General features: G+C 46.3%; 1 protein-coding gene and 1 long non-coding RNA gene across 3 annotated transcripts in view; one reads left to right on the top strand and one right to left on the bottom strand.

Annotated features, from left to right (window-relative positions):
* Positions 1-25,328, bottom strand: part of IMPG1 (interphotoreceptor matrix proteoglycan 1) — a 538,528-nt gene that overhangs the window by 92,175 nt on the left and 421,025 nt on the right. For both annotated transcript variants that reach the window (XM_068281513.1, XM_068281514.1), the window contains exons 13-14: positions 17,067-18,226; positions 12,007-12,226 (exon numbers count right to left, since the gene is read on the bottom strand). In XM_068281513.1, the coding sequence (XP_068137614.1) occupies positions 12,007-12,226; positions 17,067-18,226 (1,380 nt within the window). The remainder of the gene's footprint in view (positions 1-12,006; positions 12,227-17,066; positions 18,227-25,328) is intronic.
* Positions 1-25,328, top strand: part of LOC137571828 (uncharacterized) — a 65,294-nt gene that overhangs the window by 21,849 nt on the left and 18,117 nt on the right. The gene's annotated exons all lie outside the window — the stretch shown is intronic.

The raw sequence follows: 25,328 nt of genomic DNA on the forward strand, positions 1-25,328 counted from the left end.
ATTACTGATCAATATAGTTATACAGCCATTAAAACGCTAATATCTGATACTGCATTTCCTGTTCCTAGATGCAGATTCATAGATTATTAAATACTTCACACCATTATTTTGTTACTTCACGGCTGTTACTTCACGGCTGTACACTGTAGTATCTACTATGGCATCAAAAGAATCCTAAGAGCCTATTAACGCTTGAAAGTTCTGCATAACCGCTCTCATAATTACATTGTCAGGGAAAAAAAGTATTTTCTAGTCACCCAGCTACAGTTCTGTGCATAGGCTGGCTTTCTCCAGACAGCAGCTTGTGTATACAGTGCACTGACAAATTGTTAGGTCCTAGGGCTATGGCTTTCAACCCGTTTTATGTCGGAATGCTCGGGAGCTTTGCTGAATAAGCAGGAAACCAAACCACCTTCTGTAAAGGGAGGCTTAAGGAGTACCAGTCACAAATACACATTTGTAATTATCTGAAACTAATCTGACAGGGATTTTCTTTTCCAGCACAGAGCTGAGTCTCATCCTGTCTGTTAGCATTCGCATTTATCCAGGCCATGTTGTAGCCACAGGAAAATGAAGCTTGTCATCTGGAGATTTTCTTTTTGCGTTTGAGGAAATGTTTCACTGCTAACCATGTGGCGTCATTTGATTAAACTCCACTGCGTTTAATTGATGTGCAATTTTTGTACTAAAAGAGGTACAATTTTTTAAAATGTTTCTTCAGCATTTTTGCAGATCGCTTGCAAGTTGTGGTCTTGCAAGCTGTCCACAAGCATGCGTACAATATAAAAAAAGAAGGTATGTGCACGCAGCGCCATCACAGGGACACGCCCAGGGACATGTGATCGCCGAGGGACAGGAAGCAACAAAGGAGGAAGAATGGAGATCGCCGCTGAATGCTGAGAAGACGTCGGGAATGCACTTGCAGGGAAGCCAGAAGGTGCCAGTGAGGGATCCCGCACATCAGCGACGCCACAGGCGAGTAAATGCAATTGCTGCATGAGCCTGACACGTCCTTACCATTACTAGCTAGTTTTTGTTATGGATGATTCAGGCCTGTCCTTAAAGAACATCCGAGGTGAAAATAAACTGATGAAAAAACAATTGTATCTATCCTCCTCCTAAAAATGACATTTTTAGCTAGTTAGTTTTATTTTATATTTAAATCTAGTTTTTAAGTTTTTACTGTTTCATTGTCTCTGCTCAATGACACCTTCATCGAAGTTTTCCAGTCTATGAATTCTTGACCCTTTTTATCTCTTTTATGTTTTCAGAAGCCATTTACTGACAAGAAAGTGTTTTATGGCTGTAATTACTTATCAGTGAGGGTTATGCTATAGTCTGACCCAGTCCTGGCCAGGACAGAAACTGCCACTTGCATACCTGATGTTTAACTCTTACAGGCAGAGAACAAGGAACAAGGAACACAGCCTAGTTATTTGTGTGCTTGGCACTGTACATACACATGTCTATCTCATTATGTCACCTCGGTTGTCCTTTAACACCAGGTAGGTTAAGTGAGGTGAAGAATTACTGAAAAACACACACACACACACACACACGCACGCACGCACGCACGCACGCACGCACGCACGCACACACACACAGACACAGACACAGACACAGACACAGACACACACACACACCTCTCTTTTACCCTTGCCCTTCACCCCCAAAATGCAGTGTTCCCATTGACAGCATGTGTGGGTACGGTGTGTGCTCTGAATGCATGTCTCTACTCCACAGCTAACTCTACAGGTACTGGCAGCATGTCTCATATGATCACTGTATTTTCTAAAACCTTGCAAGAACTCCAGGGAAGTAACTAATCATGTGACAGTAAGCCCTGGAGCTTGTGTGAAGAGTCAGAAAATGTAGTAATAATTTGTGGACTGCTGCCTTATACCTACTTCCAACAACATGCATTGAAAAAGGGGCACAAGGAAATTTGGGCACCCAATTTTGGCAAGTGGAATCTTGGTAAAATTAACCCATATTTTAAGTTTTAAAAGTGTAAATTACTGTAGTAAAATATCGGTAAATAATACCGATATTTAACTACAGCTTCACTTAACCTCCTTGCAACCGCGTAACGCCAATTGGTTCCACCAAGACTGCCTAACGCTGATTGGCATCAAGTCCTGGGGGTGGAGATTAGTGGGGATCGCTCGCACATCTCCACTTTAGTTACTGAGCTCCGCTCCAAGATAAGCCTGCCAGCCCACGATCGCAGCTGGCAAGCCATTAGAAGTTAAAAAAAAATATTTTGCTTTGTATAGCGCTGCGATCTACCGCAGCAATGTACTGGGGACAGCCCTGCCACTTGGCTGTTTCCTGAAATGCTTCGGAAAGCGATCGCTCTTATAGGTGCCTATGGGAGGCGATCGCTGTGATTGGCTGTCGGGGGAGGAATTAATTGTAAAGAAAATGCACATTTTTATGTTTTTAAAAAAATGAATAAATACTGTATCAGCGATCAGAGCCCCCCCAACAGAAAGCTCTGTTGGTGGGCAGAAACAGGGGGAAGATTCATTAGTGTGCTGTATCGTATGGCCCTGCAGCAAGCTGTTAAAGCTGCAGTGGCCTGAATTGCAAAAAATAGCCTGGTCACTAGGGGGTGGGGTGTAAGCCTGTGGTCCTCAACTGGTTAACACTGTTCTCACATAGAACCCTTCCTCACTGATGGCTAACCTTACCTGTCCCTCTCACTACATCTAACCCTTAAAAACTCCCCCGACACACTTAACTTCAACCCTCCCCCCCTACATGCCTAACCCTTACAAACACACCTCATGGCTAACCTTAACCATAGAGATGACCTAAAAGGTTCATTGGCGAATGGTTCCCTGCGAACTTCCGGTGGTTCGCGATTGCGGAGAACCGCAAACTTTTCCGGAAGTTCGGGTAGCCCCCATAATGCACCATTAGGATCAACTTTGACCCTCTACATCACAGTCAGCAGGCACATTGTAGCCAATCAGGCTACACTCCCTCCTGGAGCCACTCCCCCCCCCCCTTATAAAAGGCAGGCACCACCGGCCATTATACTCACTCGTGTGCCTGCAGTAAATAGAGAAGGGACAGCTGCTGCTGCAGACTCTCATAGGGAAAGATTAGTTAGGATCTTGTAGGCTTGTTAGCTTGCTCCATGCTGATTCGTATTGCTAAAATAGCACCCCACAACAGCTCTTTTGAATATTATTTTTTTTCTGTGTGTCCCACTGACACTTGTGTTGCATAGATAGCCTTGATAATTCATACTGTGTGTGTGCCACTGCCAGGCCCAGCACATTCAGTGACTACCTGTGTGTGTGACAGGTGCACATTGTAATACCCATTACTGCATATACCTACCTACCTGTTGTTCACAGTGCACCCACCTAGTACCTATGTGAGTTGAGCGCACGCAGTGTCACTGTGCCTGTCTGCTGCCTGTCTGTGTGTGACAGGTGCACATTGTAATACCCAGTACTGCATATACCTACCTCCCTGTTGTTTACAGTGCACCCACCTACCTACGTGAGTTGAGCACACACAGTGTCATTGTGCCTGTCCGCTACCTGTCCCTGTGTGACAGGTGCAGATTGTAATACCCATCACTGCATATACCTACCTACCTACCTGTTGTTCACAGTGCACCCACCTACCTACATGAGTTGAGTGCACACAGTGTCACTGTGCCTGTCCGCTATCTGTCTGTGTGTGACAGGTGCACATTGTAATACTCATCACTGCATATACCTACCTACCTGTTTTTCACAGTGCACCCACCTACCTACGTGAGCGCACGCAGTGTCACTATACCTGTGCGCTACCTGTCTGTGTGTGACAGGTGCACATTGTAATACCCAGTACTGCATATACATACATACCTGTTGTTCACAGTGCACCCACCTACCTACGTTGGTTGAGCACACACAGTGTCATTGTGCCTGTCCGCTACCTGTCTGTGTGTGACAGGTGCACATTGTAATACCCATCACTGCATATACCTACCTACCTACCTGTTCACAGTGCACCCACCTACCTACGTGAGTTAAACGCACACAGTGTCACTGTGCCTGTCTGCTACCTGTCTGTGTGTGACAGGTGCACATTGTAATACCCATCACTGCATATACCTACCTACCTGTTGTTCACAGTGCACCCACCTACCTACGTGAGCGCACGCAGTGTCACTGTGCCTGTCCACTACCTGTCTGTGTGTGACAGGTGCACATTGTAATACTCATTACTGCAAATACCTACCTGTTGTGTTCAGTGCACCCACATCATCACTGCATATACCTACCTTTTGTGTTCAGTGCACCCACCTACCCACGTGAGTGCACGCAGTGTGATATACCACTCCGTGCATACCTGTTAACTGCACCTGTGTGACTGCACATTGTATTAGTCAAGTCAGTGCATACCTTTCACTTCATTCCCCCCCAATATGGACACAACGGACAAAACAAGCAGAGGTAGAGGCAGACCCAGAGGAAGGCCATCCGTCAGGTCTGTTTGAGGTCGTGCTGATGTGATTTTGTGCGGCCCTGGACCAAAGTACAGTGCTCAGAAGATGGCACGTCCTATCAACTCCCAAGATTGTCAGGACGTGGTTGACTATTTAACACAGAACACCTCATCTTCTGCAGCCACCAGCGCTACTGCAAGCACCACATCCGTTGCATTTGACACTTCGCAGGAGTTAATTGGTGTGGAATTAACTGATTCCCAGCCATTATTGTAACAACCAGATGAAGGCGCTAAGCAAGTTACACCACCTCATATGTCTGAGTTAGGCGGCGACACTATGGACATAACGTGTGAAGATGATGAAGTACCTGCTGTTGGTGCAGTTTTGGAGGTGTCTGAGGCAAGCGAAGCTGGGCAGGATAATTATGATGATGACGATGATACGGATCCCACGTATGTTCCCAATAGAGGAGATGAACAGGGGGACAGTTCAGAGGGGGAGTCAGAGAGGAGTAGGAGGAGACGAGTTGCTGAAAGAAGCAGGGGGAACTCGTCATCAGAAACCGCTGGTGGCAGTGTCCGGCGGCATGTATCGCCACCTATGTACAGCCAGCCAACATGCCCTTCAACGTCAGCTGCTGATTCCACCATAGTGCCATCACCCCAGGGGGGCTCAGCGGTTTGGAAATGTTTTAATGTGTCTGCCTCAGATCGGAGCAATGCTATCTGTTGTCTCTGCCTCCAAAAATTGAGCCGTGGAAAGGCCAACACCCACGTAGGGACAAGTGCCTTACGAAGGCACTTGCAGAAAAGGCACAGACTGCAATGGGAAGAGCACCTGATCAAAAGCAGCACACAAAAGAAAAGCCACCCTCCTTCTCCTCTTCCTCCTTCAGCCGCTTTCTCCCTTGCACCATCACAGCCACCGTCCTCCATTCCACCTCTGCCCTTGAGCGGTTCCTGCTCCTCTGCCCACAGCATCCAGGTGACCGTGAAGGAAATCTTTGAGCGGAAAAAGCCAATATCTGCCAGTCACCCCCTTGCCCGGCGTCTGACAGCTGGCGTGGCGGAACTGTTAGCTCGCCAGCTGTTACCATACAATCTGGTGGACTCTGAGGCCTTCCATAAATTTGTGGCCATTGGGACACCGCAGTGGAAGATACCAGGCTGCAATTATTTCTCTAAAAAGGTGATACCCAAACTGTACTGTGAAGTTGAGAGGCAAGTGGTGTCATCTCTGACACACAGCGTTGGGTCAAGGGTCCACCTGACCACGGATGCCTGGTCTGCCAAGCACGGTCAGGGTCGCTACATTACTTACACAGCCCATTGGGTCAACCCGGTGACCGATGGCAAGCAGGGAGTACATGGCTGTGCAGAGGACCAACTTGTGACACCTCCACGGCTTGCAGGCAGGCCTCCTGCCACCTCCTCTCCTCCTGCTACATCCTCTTCGCTGTCATCCTCCTCCTCCTCCTTGACTGAGTGGCAGTTTAACTCTACTGGTGCTGTGATCTCCTCTCCAGCTACACAGACCCAGTTCCCCAGGGCCTATGCTGCATGCCAGGTACGACGGTGTCACGCCATCTTAGACATGTCTTGCCTCAAAGCAGAGAGTCACACTGGACCAGCTCTCCTGGCTGCTCTTAACAAACATGTGGATCAGTGGCTGACCCCGCACCAGCTGGAGATCGGCAACGTGGTGTGTGACAACGGCAGCAATCTCCTTTCCGCTTTTAATTTGCGAAAGCTGACACATGTACCCTGCATGGCACATGTGCTGAATCTAGTCATTCAAAGATTTGTGTCAAAGTACCCAGGCTTAGGCCTGAAGCAGGCCAGGAAGTTGTGTGGGCATTTCAGGCGCTCTTACACGGCCATGGCACGCTTTGCGAACATTCAGCGGAGAAACAACTTGCCGGTGAGACGCTTGATATGTGATAGCCCGACTCGCTGGAATTCCACCCTGGTCATGTTCTCTCGCCTGCTAGAACAGGAGAAAGCCATCACCCAGTACCTCTAGAATTTCAGTAGAAGGACACAATCTGGGGAGATGGGGATGTTCTGGCCCCCGGACTGAACACTGATGCGAACTGCATGCAGACTCATGCAGCCGTTTGAGGAGATGATCAACCTGGTGAGTCGCAGTGAAGGCACCATCAGCAACTTGATCCCGTACGCTTACTTCCTGGAGCGTGCCGTGCTTAGAGTGGTGGATCAAGCTGTGGAGGAGCGTGAAGAGGAACAGTTATGGCAGGAACAGTTGTAGGAGCAATTTTCTATGAGTCGGATGATGAGGAAGGTGTTTCTTTGGAGGAGGAGGAGGCGGCGGCACAAGAACAACCGCAGCAGGCGTCGCAGGGGGCTTGTGCTGCTCGACGTTCCCGTGGTATTGTTCGTGGCTGGCTGGGGGGAGGAGGAGGACTTACCTGACGTCACTGAGGAAGAGCAAGAGGAGATGGATAGTACGTCTGCATCCAACTTTGTGCAGATGTCGTCTTTCATACTGTCCAGCCTGTTGAGGGACCCCCGTATGAAAAAACACTCAAGGGGAATGACCTGTACTGGGTGACCACACTACTAGACCCTCGGTATAGGCACAAAGTGGTGGACATGTTACCAACTCACCAGAAGGCAGAAAGGATGCAGCACATGCAGAACAAGCTGGCAACTAAGCTTTACAATGCGTTTAAGGGTGATGTCACAGCACAACGCAATAAAGGTTCCATTGCCAGTAATCCTCCTCCCATGTCCATGCAGGCAAGGACAGAATGCTACAGCGATCTCATGTTGATGTCGGACATGTGGACATTCTTTAGTCCAACGCCTCGACTTAGCGCTTCCGGATCCACACCCCACCAACGCCTGGACTGGCAGGTAGTCGACTACCTGGCCTTAAGTGTGGATGTAGACAGTGAGCAGTGATAAACACTTGGACAACTGGGTGCGCAGGCTTGACCTGTGGCTAGAGCTATCCCAATTTGCCATCCAACTTCTGTCTTGCCCTGCCTCAAGCGTTCTGTCAGAAATGACCTTCAGCGCAGCTGGAGGCATTGTCACTGAGAAGAGAAGTTGCCTAAGTCACAAAAGTGTTCAGTACCTCACCTTTATCAAAATGAATGAGGCATGGATCTCGGAGGGCTACTGCCCGCCCGAAGACTAAGTCAGTCCCCACACACAGCATCTCTGCCTGCATGCCGTGTGACTGGCTGCCTGCCCCAAGACTAAGTCGCTCCCCTCACAGCACCTCTGCCCACAGGCCGCTTGACTGCCTTCTCCGCCACCACCAACAGGGTCCGGGACTCCAGGCGGATTCCTGAATTTTTTAGGCCGCTGCTAGCAGTGGCCACTATAACAATTTTTCTGGTGCGTGTACATGCCTGCCTAATTTTTCTGGCTGCACTGCGGCTGCAACAACAAAACAAAAGTCATGTACATGTGCCCATTCCCCTTTGTGATCATTACCTTGCCGCTGTGAAGCGGCTTGCGTATCACAATGAAGCAATGACCGCCGGCTATATAAGTGTCTCGGGGGGTGGCACACCAAAGATAATAAGGTTGTTGCTTCATTGTGGACAGGCCAAATTTGATCAGCTGGACAGTCATTGTTCTGTCATTCAGCTACCTCAGCCCGGCGACCATATGGGCTTGAAAACTGCCACGGCCTGCACTCTCGGCATGGTGCGCACCAGTCCAGTACGGCCGTCACTACTCAAACAGCTGTTTGCGGTGCGTTACACAGTGAGTTTGGTGTGTCAGTGTGAAGCAGTACTCTAATTACACTTCCTGATCCATGTATACACACACAAGATGTTTTAAAGCACTTTAGGCCTGCAATTTAGCATTCAATGTGATTTGGGCCCTTAAAACGCTACTTTGCGTTCAATCCAGATTTTTCCCCGGGACTTTTGGCGTGTACCCCACTCCGCCATGCCCCCACTCCAGGTGTTAGACCCCTTGAAACATCGTTTCCATCACTTTTGTGGCCAGTATAAATTTTTCTAGTTTTCAAAGTTCGCCTCCCCATTGAAGTCTATTGTGGTTCGCAAAAGTTTGCGCGAACCGAACTTTCGCAGGAGGTTCACGAACCTAAAATCGGAGGTTCGGGCCATCCCTAATTAACCACCCCCACGCCTAACCCTTAAAAACACCCCTCACGTCTAGCCTTAACCAATACCCACACCTAACCCATAAAAACACCTCCCACGCCTAACCTTAACCACCTCCACCCTATGCCTAACCTTAACTGACCCCTGCTGCCAATCTGCTGCAATTACGATAATGCTATGGCGCCGCCATAGGCAGCATTACGAATTGCGGCAATACTGTGAAACTTGGCCACCCACGTCACCACGATAACTATATAATGGGTGGCGCGGCCTCCAAATTTCAAAGTATAGCCACAATTTATAAAGTTCGCCTATGGCAGCGCCCAAGTTTCTGTCGGTGGCGGGCACCCAAATATCCTGCTTTGTTTCCAACATGCGCTCTACACTTTGTATTACGCACCTCATTTTACATAGGTGGGCACAATATTTGTCCTCTTTTTGTAGCCGTGCTAATCACCTTCCATAAGTTGTTACTGGGATATACCCATAGATATAACTATAATTCACTACTGGTTCACTGTTCCATGTGTAAATAACCTTAACTAACCTTTCTTTGTTGATGCTGATTCTCATTTACTCTGAAAAAAAAAGAAACCTAAGAAACATACCAACAAGATTAAAAACAAAAGGCCCCAAAACATAACTATTCTCCTGAGATACTACTAATAACCAGCAAGTGCAACTAATGTACAGGAAAATGCCTCCAGGTATAGGAATTGGTAAATATGTCTAAAAGCTGCAATAACAGCCCCCAGAGTGCTGGAATCTGGACTGTAAAATAATAAACCCCTAAGAAAAAAATCACTAAATAAAGTGAATGGGATAGCTAATTATTACCTGAAAAATCCAGAAGACGGAATAAATAAAGTCAACAAATGTAGCTACCCATTTTCAGTAGAGGATCAATGTTCTAATCAATAACTCTTTCTGTAAGGATTTATCAGAACTAAAAATGAATAGTAAATGAATGCAATGGGATTAAACTGTTATCAATATGACTGAATAAAAATAGTGTATAACATAAGGTGCAGTATATCATTACCAGTACATACTGCCCGTGGTGTAACAGGAGTGAGGGGAGAAGAAAAGCTACACTTTTCAATATATTAGAGCCCCCTGCTAGTATTATATGAGTTGGATAGTCAATGGGATTTTTTGTTGTTTTTTTTTTTTTTTTATTCTTGTTGTGGGTGTTTTGTTTATTTAATACATGTATTAAAAATATCTTTGTATTCACACTATATTATAAAAATAATTGTAATACGTTTTTATACTCTGGTGGTTTTCCAGTATTTCTTTCCTTTCTTTAAGTGGAGCTGGCAGCCAGAAATACTTGCTCTACGTACATAACATATGCATTGCACTGTCAACATTTTGATTTTAGTGATTTTTCTATAGTAAAAAAAGAGAAAATCCTTCTTAGGATTTTCTATTTTGTCTGTGTCTATCTTGAAGCCAATCCTGACATCATTTCCTCTCTTACTCTGTCTGTATATGCATTTCCCACCCCCTCCCAGTCTTCATACACTCCCACCCAGGTCAGCAGTAGAAAGTGCATTGAGAAATATTGGCCAATCAGAGAGGAACAGAGGTGTGGGAGGGGAAAACAGGAGGGAAAGAGGCTTCAGCCAATGAGGCTACATTAGTTAAGTCTGAAGAAAAAGTAAAGAAGAAAAAAAAACCCAGCATGCCCTGCAACTTCCTTTGTTGCAAACGCTGGCCGAGATGGGTACCAGGGGAATGAATTATACAAACTAGAGTCAAAAAGGACAGGCCCTATAGGTGCTCTGACAGGGGGCTATACTGTGGGGGACATGCTATTCTAGGGTGGTGGGACTGTATACAATTGTTTGTGTACTGTATATATGTAAAGTACTTACTGAGGAAGCCATTTGGGTGAAACATGTCTAGGTGTATCATTCAAGAGAACCCGAGGTGTGTTTAATGAATGTTATCTGCATACAGAGGCTGGATCTGCCTATACAGCCCAGCCTCTGTTGCTATCCCAAACCCCACTAAGGTCCCCCTGCACTCTGCAATCCCTCATAAATCACAGCCGTGCTGTGAGGCTGTGTTTACATCTGTAGTGTCAGTCTCAGCTGCTCCCCCGCCTCCCGCATAGCTCCGGTCCCTGCCCCTGTCCCTTCCCTCCAATCAGCAGGGAGGGAAGGGATGCAGGCGGGGACTGGAGGTCTGCAGGAGGCGGAGAGAGCAGCAGACTGACACTATAGAGATAAATACAGCCAGCTCTGACAAGCTGTTTGTCAGCAGCATGGCTGTGATTTATGAGGGATTGCAGAGTGCAGGGGGACCTTAGGGGGGTTTGGGATAGCAACAGAGGCTGGGCTGTATAGGCAGATCCAGCCTCTGTATGCAGATAATATTCTTCAAACCCACCTCGGGTTCTCTTTCAGCATTGTATGTAGGTTAGCACTGCTTTCTATGTCTCTCACTAGTTTATTGCATAGTGTTGGTGGGCTCTAACCTGTACACTGTGGATGGCAAACCACAAATCCTGCTTGCCTCTGAACAGTGTTTTTGCCCAAATCCCAATCTGTGAATCATATATGTAGATGCCGGTCTTAACCGTGGGATAGCTACACCCCTCCCCTGTACTTGTGATGGGGTAGAAGGGGATCTGGTTGCAGCACTATATAGTGCCTGTCTACATAGGGGAGTACTCACTACCATAAGACCCCCACTTACAACATACTATTGGAGTATTTTAATACATGCGTACAATGCATTTTATTACCTATAGGGCCTGTCATTTTGGACTCTCATTTGTATAACTTCCTTTGGTGTTGCAGATGTACCAAATAAGAGCCAGGGAAACTAGGCAATGATGTTTTATGGAGAAGAAAAATAAGAGTGATTTTTACCTTTTGTACTGCCTGGTTAGCACCCTTATTACTTGTTTACCAGATAAAAATAAAGAATAGATTTTTTTTATTTTATACCCGACAATTACTCTGTAGTATATATTGGTCCTGTGCCCTGTGTATTGCTCATCGATGCGACAGTGTATATCAATGGTGGTGTTCCAACATTTGTTATGACTTTAGTATCCCCTGACGCTTATATTGCTGCTGTTCCAGGCTCAGCCTTAATCATTTCTGTATGACCCTTGTGTAATTATGTTCCCATTTTTTGTAGTTTGTTTTATCATGAAAATCTGATCCTATGCAGTCCTTCAATGTCAATAATTCTATATTAATCATATATTTCAAGTTATATTATCTGCTGGTGACCTTTCATCATAGCTATAGGTTGAGACTGGAGACATCTTAGTGCTGTCTTGGGTGATATTAGCACATCTAAACAGCAACTGAGATGTTTTATATTTTACTATATCCTGTGTAATAATATAAATAAATTCTACATATAATTTGGTCATCTGTCAGCGTTTCAAACGAGGAATTCTGGCCTGGTGATTTCTTACCTGGCTCGATGTCAAGATCAGAGGTGTCAATTTGTAAGTTGAGCAGTTGTGCTGCAGTTTGGCAGAATTCTTCCAGAATACAGTGGATTGCCTTGGTGACATTATACGGCAGAGGCTTAGCAAATTTCAGTTTGCTGTTTACAATCACACTTCCTTTCTTGAAGTTGAGGATTTCAAGGTTTTTAAATCCAGTGAGATTGGTTTGTAGATATGGAAGCAGCTATAAGAATAACAAAGATTGTAGAAATTATATTCATTTCTCAGAACAGACTGAAGGTGACCCATCTGAATAAGCATGAAGAAATTATAAATAAGTACAAGCAAGAGAAACCAATTTTGAGGTTGTGATAAAAACACTAACATTATTGATTCATATAGCGCCATCATCTTCTGTAGTGCTGTATAATATAATAACAACACCAAGTGCGTAAGAAAAAGGTAATGCAACATAAGTATCAGAATTACTACAAACTATTTTCCAATAAATATTTAGAAGTTAGAAGAAACAATTTGGGAGGGGAGGCTAGGGTCAAACTCTTAAAGGACAACTGAAGTGAGAGGTATATGGAGGTTGCCATATTTACTTCCTCTTAAAGGGACACTTAAAGAGACACTGAAGCGGAAAAAAAATTATGATATTATGATTTGTATGTGTAGTACAGCTAAGAAATAAAACATTAAGATCATATACATCAGTCTAATTGTTTCCAGTACAGGAAGAGTTAAGAAACTCCAGTTGTTATCTCTATGCAAAAAAAGCCATTCATTTCTACGACTTTCAAAAGTCGTGGAGAGGGCTGTTATCTGACTTTTATTATCTCAACTGTTTACTTTTCCTCTGGCAGAGGAGAGGTCATTAGTTCACAGACTGCTCTGAAAGAATCATTTTGAATGCTGAGTGTTGTGTAATCTGCACATATTAGAGAATGATGCAATGTTAGAAAAAACACTATATACCTGAAAATAAAAATATGAAAATATTTTCTTTGCTGCTAATCTTCTAGTAATTATTCATTGTACACAACCAATTCATTATATCATATATTTTTTTTTCGCTTCAGTGTCTCTTTAAGGCTCGTGAAAAAAAATGAGTTTTACTCACCTGGGGCTTTCACCAGCCCCCTGCAGCTGTCCGGTGCCCGCGCAGTCTCCATTAGATCATCCTGGTCCTGAAAGGCAGCCACTTCCGGTTTCGGTGACAGGTGCCAACAGGCTGGGTACGCGAGTGATTCTTTGCATTCCTGGTCACAATAGCAGTATAGAGGGCGCTATTGTGGCCAGGAACGCGAAGAATCACTCGCGTTCCCAGCCTGTCGGCGCCTGTCACTGAAACCGGAAGTGGCTGCCGGCGGGGCCAGGAGGGTCCGATGGAGACTGCGTGGACACCGGACAGCTGCAGGGGGCTGGTGGAAGCCCCAGGTGAGTAAAACTCATTTTTTTCACGAGCCTTAAGTGTCCCTTTAAGTAATACCAGTTGCAATACCAGTTGCTTTACTGTCCTGCTGATCCTCTGCCTCCAATACTTTTAGCCCTAGCCCCTGAACAAGCATGCAGCAGATCAGGTGTTTCTGACATTAATGTCAGATCTGACAAGATTAGCTGCATGCTTGTTTCTGGTGTTATTCAGACACTGCTGCAGCCAAATCGATCAGCAGGGCTGCCAGGCAACTGGCATTGTTCAAAAGGAAATCAATATGGCAACCTCCATATTCTTCTCACTTCATTTGTCCTTTAAAGTGTAGGCACTTAGACTATCTGATTTTGTATGTGGGAGGAAAACTGAGTGCCCAGATAAAACCCCCATGCAAACGGATGGGGTACATACAGTACAAACCACATGCAGATAGTATCCAGGCTGGGAGTTGTACCTGGAGAGCGAGGTAAGAGTGCAAGCCAAATATTAGTGATGCAAAAGAACTCAGAGCCACATTATTTTTCAAAGAACTTTCGCATGCCACTGTCCAGGAATGCAGGCAAAATATGGGGGCGGTACGGTGCCAAAATTTCAGTGGGAAGGGTGAAAAAGACGTCTGCTGAGTAAATCATTTACTCCCAGGATGCACAGCAAGCCCCAGCAGCCAATGAGAACAGGCCCCACCACAGACAGATATAAAGGGGAGTGAAGGGAGGGTTTTTTCATTTCCTCCTGCATTGTCTGTGTGATAGGAGCTAGATAGACAGAGACAGGGAGAGAACTATATGCTTCAGGGAGAGATAGATGGAAGTTAGTTATGTGATTTATAGGGTGTATTGTGTGCTGTGCAGAACAGTTATACATAGGTTAGAACTATGTGTACTTAGTTGCAAATAAGAGCAAGGTACTTTTAGTACGTGTGGCAAAAAATTGTACTTTCATTTACTTCACTATTTAAAGCACTGACAATGTATGCATGTTGAAAACTTTGAAGTCATGAGAATCACGTGGGTGTTAGGCTGAAAATCCTCCTGTTGCTAAACAGAGAGAGGTTTATTTGCCATAGCAGGAGAAGAAGTGATAACATTTGGATGGAGACTATGGCAGAAATTGGATAGGTTTACACTGCTGTTTATTAACCGTTTCATTTATCTGTAAATCATAATTATTCTGCTAAAGATATTACAAATACTCACACCTTTCCTGGTATTGTGAGCAGTGATATCATCTCTCGCAAGGGAGAAAAGCCACACTGTGCAAATTCTGCATGATAAGGTCTACACAGTGGTACAAATCAGTTATTTGTTCCCTCCAAAAGTGTCCTATCTATCTCCTCAGCACAGCACTGGTCTACCCATCTAGAATGTCAGGCACAGAATACTTCTGGCTAGCAGATAGTTGTAATTATTTTAACCCAATGAAATGACACCTTTCTTCATTGTTCGGCTAGTGTTTGCAGTGGCACAGCGGGATTGTAATCCATAAGGTTTAGAGGATTTGGGTCAATCGGCATCCTCAAGTAGATTCAAAACAAAGAGTATGTCTCACTAATAACTTTTACCAAGAAATGCAAAAGGAGAGTGCGGTCATGACCAGAGGTAACAGGACTTCTACTATTAATCCTCAGAGGCATCTCTTATTCTTCTAGGAAAGTGCCATTATAATGCTCCCCCAAGGAAGCATAGCCTATAACCCCTGAAACTCTAAGACATAGCTTTTGGAGAACACAGCGGAAATCCCTACAGAATGCAAAGAAAGTGAATTCATGCTTCAGAATAGTAAGAAAATACCCCTGCCACTACTTAAGTGGTTGACAAAGGAACAACCATATTTTGTGTGTATCATTATATTTTACATAAAAAATACTGACAAATTAATGGCACTACACGGAGTCTGGATCCCTGGAGCTGTGTTTATTTTTTAACCACTTGATGACCCAGCCTTTACCCCCCCCCCCCTTAAGGACCAGCGCTGTTTTTTGTGATCTGTGCTGGGTGGGCTCTGCAGCCCCCAGCACAGATCAGGGTGCATGCAGAGCGATCAGATCGCCCCCTTTTTCCCCCCTATGGGGATGATGTGCAAGGGGGGTCTGATCGCTCCTGCCTGCCTGAGGTTTGCAAGGGGGGCACCTCAAAGCCCCCCTCCGCAGTGAAATTCCCCCCCCCTCCCTCTCCTACCTGTCCCCCCTGGTGATCGGGGCTGCACAGGACGCTATCCGTCCTGTGCAGCCTGTGACAGGATGTCCTCTGTCACATGGCGGTGATCCCCGGCCGCTGATTGGCCGGGGATCGCCGATCTGCCTTACGGCGCTGCTGTGCAGCAGCGCCGTTCAATGTAAACAAAGGAGACAAATGTCTCCTGCATTTACATTTAGTCTGCGAGCCGTGATCAGCGGCTCGCAGGCTATTCACGGAGACCTGCTCCGTGATCTAACAGGAAACGGCCGCTCGCGCGAGCGGACTTTCCTGATTAATTAGGGAGGCACCTGGCGACGCAGATCTGCGTCGCTGGTCCTCCAGCTACCACTTTGCCGCCGCACGGTATGAGTGTGCGGTCGGCAAGTGGTTAAAGTGTGCTTGACATGGTTGCAGTTCCAAAAGGCAGTGCCCTAGATCAGGGCTTCCCACCCTTACCACCCACAGTGCCTGTTTTGAAGCATTCCATCTTCTTACTCTTCTGCCTTCAGAGTGGAAGTTCCAGTTTTGAAGGTGGAAGTGTAAGGAAATGAAGTGAGGTATGGGGCACACCGGAGGAGAGGTGGTGGCTTAGGTGAGTTAACCCCTCAATAGACAGCCTGCGCCCTCCACACACTCCAGAAGGATTTCGCGTCCTTGCTCATCCCTTGTGGGATCCATAATCGTAATATTACCTATCAAAAACTTACTGATAATTTAATTTGTTCCCTCTCCCAAAACTTCCTTAGACTATACTAGGGACATTAGACTATGACAATGGAAGTTAGATTGTCAGCTCCTCTGAACAACAGTTAATGACTTTTCTATGGACGAGGTATTATGTCAGTGCTACAGATGATAAATGAGATGCTAATAATTTTGATTTGATGCAAATCTATGTACATTTCATTTAAATGTATGCAGCTTGAAAGTGGACCAATCAAATGCAGTAGCTGAGGATTCTGATTTGTCCATTTCAAGCTGCTTAATTTTACATAAAATTAACTTGACACTATTAGAATCTCATGGAGCATCTCAAGTCAATGATATATGATTACATAATATTAATAACCGATTAGCACATTTTCATTTCATAGCCATGATTTAATTATATGCAGGAACATCCATTTATCACTTCTGTCAGCAGATAACTATAATCACCTGTGTATATTTACAAGTATAGGCCATAATTCAGTGGATAGTTGTCTCTTTCCACACAATAGATTAGGATTTACTCTTACTTTTACAATTGCTATTCTGAGTACAGGGTATGCAACACAATATGTAAATATGTGCCGTCTGCTGCCTCTACTTTTTTTCGTTATGTTAATAAAAGACATTCAAAGCATAATTATGGTCTTTTCTCTGCAGCTCTGAGAAATCATTTTCATACCAGCTCACTGCAAACTTTTACAACATAGACTTGCCCATAAAATGTGACTATTTTAGAGTTGGACTAAATATTTACCCACCAGGTGCAGAAACTGCTGTTCGAGTGCTCTGTATTCTGGAGAACTTTTATTGAATAGGTCATCAGAAAATGGCATATTGGTTACTCTCAGGCTGAAGAACACAACAAGCTCTTTTCCTTTGTCAAAAGTAGTTTGTGTTGTATTTGATAATTGTTCCAATGAGGAGGAAGCTGGTGTATTATGTGGAAGAGTATCTGTGTCTGCATCATATACTCCCATTCCAGAGGCTGTGGAAAGCTCTTCTTCATAAATAAGAGTCTCTTTAAGAGTAGATTCTTGCACAGTGGAACTACCTATTAAGGAAGTCATACCAGTAGTGGTATCTGGCATTACAGTGTAGAAGTCCCTATCATCATACGTTTGTGTTGACACAGGGGTGATTTCATCAAAAAACGTAATAAGTTCTGTTGTAGTTTCTTTAAGCACTTCAGTTTCTGTAGTATGGCTGAGGACTGCAATTACTTCTGGAGTCATTTGAGCAAGCACTGCCTCTGGAGTAGTTTTGTCGAACTGGGTTATTACTCGGGGAGTAGTCTGAATGAGGACTGCAATTTTTTCTTGAGTTGAGTCTTCAAGGACTCCAACTGATTCTGGAACAGTCTCTTTAAAAAGTCCATCTGCTCCTGTAACTTTCTCATTAAGAAGTCCCTCTGTTCCTGTAGCTGTCTCTTGAAGAAGTCCTTCTGCCCCTGCAGTAGTCTCTTCATGTACTCCAGCTGCCCCTGTAGTAATCTTTGCCAGTTCTCCAATTGCTTCTGAAGTAGTGCTTTCAAGCACACCTATATTTTCTACCACTGTATCTTTGGCTGCAGCAACAGCTGGAGTTGTGAGTCTAAAAACATCAACAAATCCTTGAGTAGTCGCTTTAGTCACTTCCATTAACTCTGGACTAGTTACTATGGCGCTTTTTGTGTCTTGTAATGTAGTTCCTGAAGGTGTAACTATAAGATCTGGAGCAGCGGTGGAACTGATTGCATCATAGCTAATGGGGAGTCCAGAAAGTACCATGGTTTCTGTGGTTTGTATGATTGATTCCATTTCTTGAGTTGTCAAGACTGATAAATTGGTATCTTGATATGAAGGTAGTGTTTTAATACCTATGACTGGGACTGATTCTATAGATGACGTCATTACCATGGAATCATCTGAATCATCTGCACCTGAAATGACAAAATACATTTAATTGCTATTTTCCTTCTAAAGTACAAAAACAGATCACAAAATAAAATGCCCAACCGCATTGGTATGCTGTATCTTGAAACAACACTATTGGACCACAAAATAAAATAGTCACTATACTGACTATAAGCTGTATTGCCACTCCCAGAGAATGTTGGCTGCCCTGAAATATTTGTCATACTCCTGCTACCGCAACTCTTAGTTACAGTCCTGATTTTCAAATGAAATAATAAAAGTACTTGAAGAGTCATTGAAGACTAGTGTTGACTACTCTATCAATAATTTCATGTAACTGTTGACCAATGGGACCAATTTAGTGAGGGAGGAAGGGGTGGACATATTTTCTGGCCTGGTCCTGAAGTCTCACCAGGGCCAGTTTAAGCCACGCGGGGCCCTGGGGCAAAAGTAACTTGGGGCCACCTAGCTCCCATCAAAGTTAGCTCCTGGGTCCCCCACATTGCTGGACCCCTCAGTTGACCTCCCCATGACTGCTCCCTGTAGCCCCATAGTTCAGCATGTTAGGTGGTACAGCTGCCTGGTAATCCTGTAACCTGTCCCAGAAGTTATTTCATCCTAATCTTCATCTTCAGCCCAGCTGCCTGTGTCTTGTCCTTCTGGCACATGTTATGTATAAATAACATGTGCTGGCATAGAGAAGAGAGACAGACAGGCTGAATACTGAGATTGGGACATGGCAGCAGCCAAGACAGGTGAGATATTTCAAGGCAGCCAAACTACCAAACATCTGGTTGACATGAGGAGCAGTTAGGGGGAGGCCACCTGGGGGGTCTGGTGGCACGGGGCCCCTGGAGTGGTTGGGGCCCTTGGGCAACTGCACCTTTTTCCTCAATGGCAGCACCGGCCCTATGCGCATATAAAAAGGGCAATTTTATTACAAAGTAAAATTACACTGTAGCTCAGATAGCATCTATTCTTCAGTAATTTTTGCATGGGTTGGGGAGGAGAAGCATAATGTACCTTGCCCACATATCATATTTTTAGTATGTGGGAGGAACTCAAAACAGCTATTTGAAAAATATATATTGATCAAGAGAAAGGCCCTCAATGTTGCTTCTCCCAGTGGTGTCCTGTTAATTGGGCGCAGAGGGGAGGGGCGCACCGGGTGACATCATGCAGGGGGGTGTCAAAAAGGCCAGCCCATCAAGGCTGCCATCCGTCCATATATGAACAGGCAGCGAATTGCCTGATCGTGTGCCTTTGCAATCCACGGTAGCGCAGCCTAGTACCCCAGTTCATGGGTAAGATTTAGAAAAAGCATTAGGTCTAATTTTCCTTCTCTCCCTCCCGCCCACCAATCAGTGACAGTGTTTCTGGGCTTGTGCGTCTCTCCCACCAATGAAAGGAGAGAGTAGCCTTGCGAGCCCTCCCCCAAAACACTGTCCCGTTCAGCTTATTTCAGCGAGGCAGCAGCAGCTTGCATTATTATTGTTACTCGTTCTCTCACTCTTCCTCTCCTTCTTCCAGCTTGCAGGTAACCACGAGGCACATACTTTGTCCTGAAAGGGAAACAGCTGCCTGCTGTCACTTCCAATGGGGGTGGGGGGCAAAACAGCAGCAAATGGAGAGGTGAGTAACCCCCAGAGCACTGCACTTTTCTACTTAGAGCAGGGGGAGTGAGTAACAGGCTGTAAAAAATACTAGTCTGTGTAAAGCTTCCTATATCTGATCCTATCCTCCCTCTGTGCAGTCCTCACCCTCCTCCTCCCTCCTACAGCCACAATAAGCACCATATTATTTAAGTCTCCAGCAGCCATGGGTACGATATGCATCTGCATAATTGTCTTATAGCATTCCACTGTCTTTAACTTTCCCAGGATCCCATGTCACCTCACACCCTCCTCAGCACAAGCACTTTACTTTGGAAAGCTGTGTTCCCTTGAATCATCCACCACCTTACTCACTATCTTTCTTTTGCACACAAGTACAGCACTGCGCAAGGTTTTAGTTCACTAGTATTAGGATCTCAGGAAATTGTTTAGAGACTCACTGGATGTCTCTCTGCCTCTCTTCTCTCTGGACCCTAATGCCTCTTTTCTATGCCTCTCTTCTCTCTCTACCCTAATGCCTCTCTTCTCTCTTTACCTTAATGCCTCTCTTCTCTCCCCCTGTCTTTCTGCCCCACCTCCCCCCGTCTTTCTGCCCCTCTCCTCCCTGTCTTTCTGCCTCTCTTCTCCCCCCCCTGTCTTTCTGCCTCTCTTCTCCCCCCCCCCTGTCTTTCTGCCTCTCTTCACCCCCCCTGTCTTTCTGCCTCTCTTCTCTCTCTCCCCTGTCTTTCTGCCTCTCTTCTTCCCCCCCTGTCTTTCTGCCTCTCTTCTCTCTCACCCCCATCTTTCTGCCTATCTTCTCTCTCCCCCATCTTTCTGCCTCTCTTCTCTCTCCCCCGTCTTCCGGCCTCTCTTCTCTCACCCGTCTTTCTGCCTCTCTTCTCTCTCACCGTCTTGCTGCCTCTCCTCTCTCTCCCCCTGTCTTTCTGCCTCTCTTCTCTCTCCCCCATCTTTCTGCCTCTTTTCTCTCTCCCCCCGTCTTTCTGCCTCTCTTCTCTCTCCCCCCGTCTTTCTGCCTCTCTTCTCTTTCCCCCCGTCTTTCTGCCTCTCTTCTCTCTCCCCCGTCTTTCTGCCTCTCTTCTCTCACCCCCTGTCTTTCTGCCTCTCTTCTCTCTCCCCCGTCTTTCTGCCTCTCTTCTCTCTCCCCCCGTCTTTCTGCCTCTCTTCTCTCTCCACGTCTTGCTGCCTCTCCTCTCTCTCCCCCCTGTCTTTCTGCCTCTCTTTTCTCTCCCCCGTCTTTCTGCCTCTCTTCTCTCTCCCCCCGTCTTTCTGCCTCTCTTCTCTCTCCCCGTCTTGCTGCCTCTCCTCTCTCTCCCCGTCTTGCTGCCTCTCCTCTCTCTCCCCCCTGTCTTTCTGCCTCTCTTCTCTCTCCCCCATCTTTCTGCCTCTCTTCTCTCTACCCCCATCTTTCTGCCTCTCTTCTCTCTACCCTCATCTTTCTGCCTCTCTTCTCTCTCCCCCATCTTTCTGCCTCTCTTCTCTCTCCCCCCATCTTTCTGCCTCTCTTCTCTCTCCCCCATCTTTCTGCCTCTCTTCTCTCTCCCCCCGCCTTTCTGCCTCTCTTCTCTCTCCCCCCGCCTTTCTGCCTCTCTTCTCTCTCCCCCGTCTTTCTGCCTCTCTTCTCTCTCCCACTTTCTGCCGTCTTTCTGCCTGTCTTCTCCCTCCTGTCTGCATAATATGTTGGCGCTTTATGAATACAATAAGTAATAATAATGCCTTTCTTTTCTCCCCATCCCCCCTCCCTCCCTTTCTGTCTCTCTTTTCTCTCTCCCCTGTCTTTCTGCCTCTCTTCTCTATCCCCTGTCATTCTGACACTCTTCTCTCTCCCCTGCCTCTTTGCCTCTCTTCTATTCTCCCCTGCCTCTTTGCCTCTCTTCTCTCTCCCCTGCCTCTTTTCTCTTTCCCATGCCTATTTGCCTCTCTTCTCTCTCCAGTCCTTCTGTCTCTCTTCTTTCTGTTTTTCTTCTCTCCCTTCTGTCTACTAACTGGTAAAGAAGGCTGATAATATACACCAGGCTGTGGATGTGGCTGGTAATACTGGGGCACACCTGGCTACTTAAGCTGGGGGGGGGCTATTCCAGGCTACCTATACTGTGGGCAACTATACCTGGCATTACCCGTCGTGATGCGCTTAGCATGCTACACTCGCTCTTTTATTATTTTTTTGGGCAGGGGGTGTCTTTTAATACCCAGCCAGGGGCGTAGCAATAGGCCCTGCAGCGCCTGCACCCGCGGGGGGGCCCGGCCCCCCCCTGGGGCCCGCTCGGGGGCCGTTTTTTGGGGGCTGGAGGGGTGGCAGCATGAGGGGAAAGCCTTGCCCACAGTCGGCGGGGAGAGGGGAAGTTCCCCCCTCTCCCTCACCTCGGGGCTCTCCCCTCTGCGCTCCCCTCCAGCTAGTGAATGTGTGTGGGCAGCGGGCAGCGGCGGCGGGATACATACCTTCTTCCTTGCGTTCCATCGCCGCCTTCTCGCTCTAGCGGCTGACGTCACTTCCGGAAGCGGAAGTGACTTCAGCCGCTAGAGCGAGAAGGCGGCGATGGAACGCAAGGAAGAAGGTATGTATCCCGCTGCTGCCCGCTGCCCACACACATTGAAATTCTGCAGGGGGATTTTCAGGTGTCTGCTGCCCACATTACGATTTTCTGGTGTCTGCTGCCCACATTACGATTTTCAGGTGTCTGCTGCCCACATTACGATTTTCAGGTGTCTGCTGCCCACATTACGATTTTCAGGTGTCTGCTGCCCACATTACGATTTTCAGGTGTCTGCTGCCCACATTACGATTTTCTGGTCACTGCTGCCCACATTGCAATTTTCTGGTCACTGCTGCCCACATTGCGATTTTCAGGTGTCTGCTGCCCACATTGCGATTTTCAGGTGTCTGCTGCCCACATTACGATTTTCAGGTGTCTGCTGCCCACATTACGATTTTCTGGTCACTGCTGCCCACATTGCAATTTTCTGGTCACTGCTGCCCACATTACGATTTTCAGGTGTCTGCTGCCCACATTGCGATTTTCAGGTGCCTGCTGCCCACATTACGATTTTCAGGTGTCTGCTGCCCACATTACGATTTTCTGGTGACTGCTGCCCACATTACGATTTTCAGGTGTCTGCTGCCCACATTACGATTTTCTGGTCACTGCTGCCCACATTGCGATTTTCTGGTCACTGCTGCCCACATTGCGATTTTCAGGTGTCTGCTGCCCACATTATGATTTTCAGGTGTCTGCTGCCCACATTACGATTTTCAGGTGTCTGCTGCCCACATTACGATTTTCAGGTGTCTGCTGCCCACATTACGATTTTCAGGTGCCTGCTGCCCACATTACGATTTTCAGGTGTCTGCTGCCCACATTACGATTTTCAGGTGTCTGCTGCCCACATTACGATTTTCAGGTGTCTGCTGCCCACATTACGATTTTCTGGTGTATGCTGCCCACATTAGAATTTTCTGGTGACTGCTGCCCACATTGCGATTTTCTGGTGACTGTTGCCCACATTGCGATTTTCTGGTGACTGCTGCCCACATAAGGATTTTCTGGTGACTGCTGCCCACATTAGGATTTTTTGGTGTGTGCTGCCCACATTATGATATTCTGGTGACTGACTGCTGCCCACATTAGGATTTTCTGGTGACTGCTGCCCACATTACAATATTCTGGTGACTGCTGCCCACATTAGGATTTTCTGGTGACTGATGCCCACATTGCGATTTTCTGGTGACTGCTGCCCACATGGCGATTTTCTGGTGACTGCTGCCCACATTGCGATTTTCTGGTGAACTCTGCCCACATTACGATTTTCTGCCCCACATTACGATATTCTGGTGAACGCTGCCCACATTACGATTGTCTGGTGAATGCTGTCCACGTTACAATTTTCTGGTGACTGCTGCTCACGTTACGATTTTCTGGTGAACTCTGCCCACATTATGATTTTCTGGTGAACTCTGCCCACATTATGATTTTCTGGTGAACGCTGCCCACATTACGATTGTCTGGTGAATGCTGTCCACGTTACAATTTTCTGGTGACTGGTGCCCACATTACGATTTTCTGGTGAACTCTGCCCACATTATGATTTTCTAAAGGCCCACATTACGATTTTCTGGTGAACTCTGCCCACATTACGATTTTCTGGCCCACATTACGATTGTCTGGTAAAATGCTGCCCACTTTACAATTAATTTACAGTGAAACGCTGCCCCATTACGATTATTTGGCACCTCTGGCGGGGGGTGGGGGGGGGGGGGCCCATCCAAATATTCGCAGGGGGGCCCAGTGATTTCTAGTTACGCCCCTGTACCCAGCACCGGGTGTCAAAAACCCTAGGTACGCCACTGGCTTCTCCTGAGATGATCAACCAGAGGCAAATCCTTAATGGTGTTGCTTCACGGTTTGGGACAAAACCAACTTGATCAGTGCAAAACTGCAGGGAGAACATTGAGCATTCTGTTAGCTATTATGAGCTTATCAAAGATTTTGATGTCCACATTTAGCAGAGAAATGGGACAATAATTTGTGCAAAGAATATCATCCTTCCCTTTCTTGTGCATGTAGCAGGATAACATTTCTTTGGGGGAAGGATGATCTTGTACACATACCCTTTATTCATTGTGAGTGAACTGGATCTTATAAGTACTGTGAAGTTTAGCATATGATGAAGTGAAACTAAACTTTAAACTCTAATTATTTATTTGAGTGAAGAGTCTGATTTGTATTGCTTTCTTTGTCATGACTGATTAGACTTCCCCTTTATTTCTTTACCAGAGACAGGTGTTATCAGACAGGCAGGGAACATGGATTTACACAGTACACAGATGTCAATAGTACACATTTAATGTATTAACTACTTCCTGCAAAATGGACAGTTATAAACATTCTATTTGCGCCCCTTTAGTGCAATAGGGCATTTATAAAAGACCAACTATTTGTAACGATCGGTGGGCGCAGAGAGTATCTGATTACCGGTGATCTGCAGTATCGCCGGAAATACAGATATATACCAGATTATAAGTGATCTGCAGTCTCACCGATAATCCGATATACAAACTAACCTCTGTTCGCCTGAGTAGAGTGTAGTGTTTTGGTGTAACAGTAACACTAGGAGGCCTAGGCCTCAGTGCAGCAAGGAGAACTGCACGGATTCCTTCCGCAGACCTGAGCTCTCCAAGACGGGAGGAGTCAGACTGACAGTAGGAAGGAAAGTCCGAGAGTGACACTCAGGAAGAAGTGTCACTAACAGGACTGGGAACCGCCTCCAATCGTGAGGTCGGTTCTCGAGGTCAGACAAGCCAGGTCGTACACACACGGACAGATAAAGTACAAATACAGTAGGCAAAGGCGGAGTCAAAGTACAGGCAGGGTTCGGCAACGGGGTATCAGATATATCGGGGTACAAAATCAGGAGGCAGAAACAGAGTCTAGGAACGAGCCGAGGTTCGGCAACAGAGTATCAGAAATATCGAGGTACAAGGTCAGAGTTCAGGAGGATAGTCGAGGCAGGCAAAAGTCAT

The sequence above is a fragment of the Hyperolius riggenbachi genome, chromosome 4 (genome assembly GCF_040937935.1).
Source record: "Hyperolius riggenbachi isolate aHypRig1 chromosome 4, aHypRig1.pri, whole genome shotgun sequence".
NCBI classification, from domain to species: Eukaryota; Metazoa; Chordata; class Amphibia; order Anura; family Hyperoliidae; genus Hyperolius; species Hyperolius riggenbachi.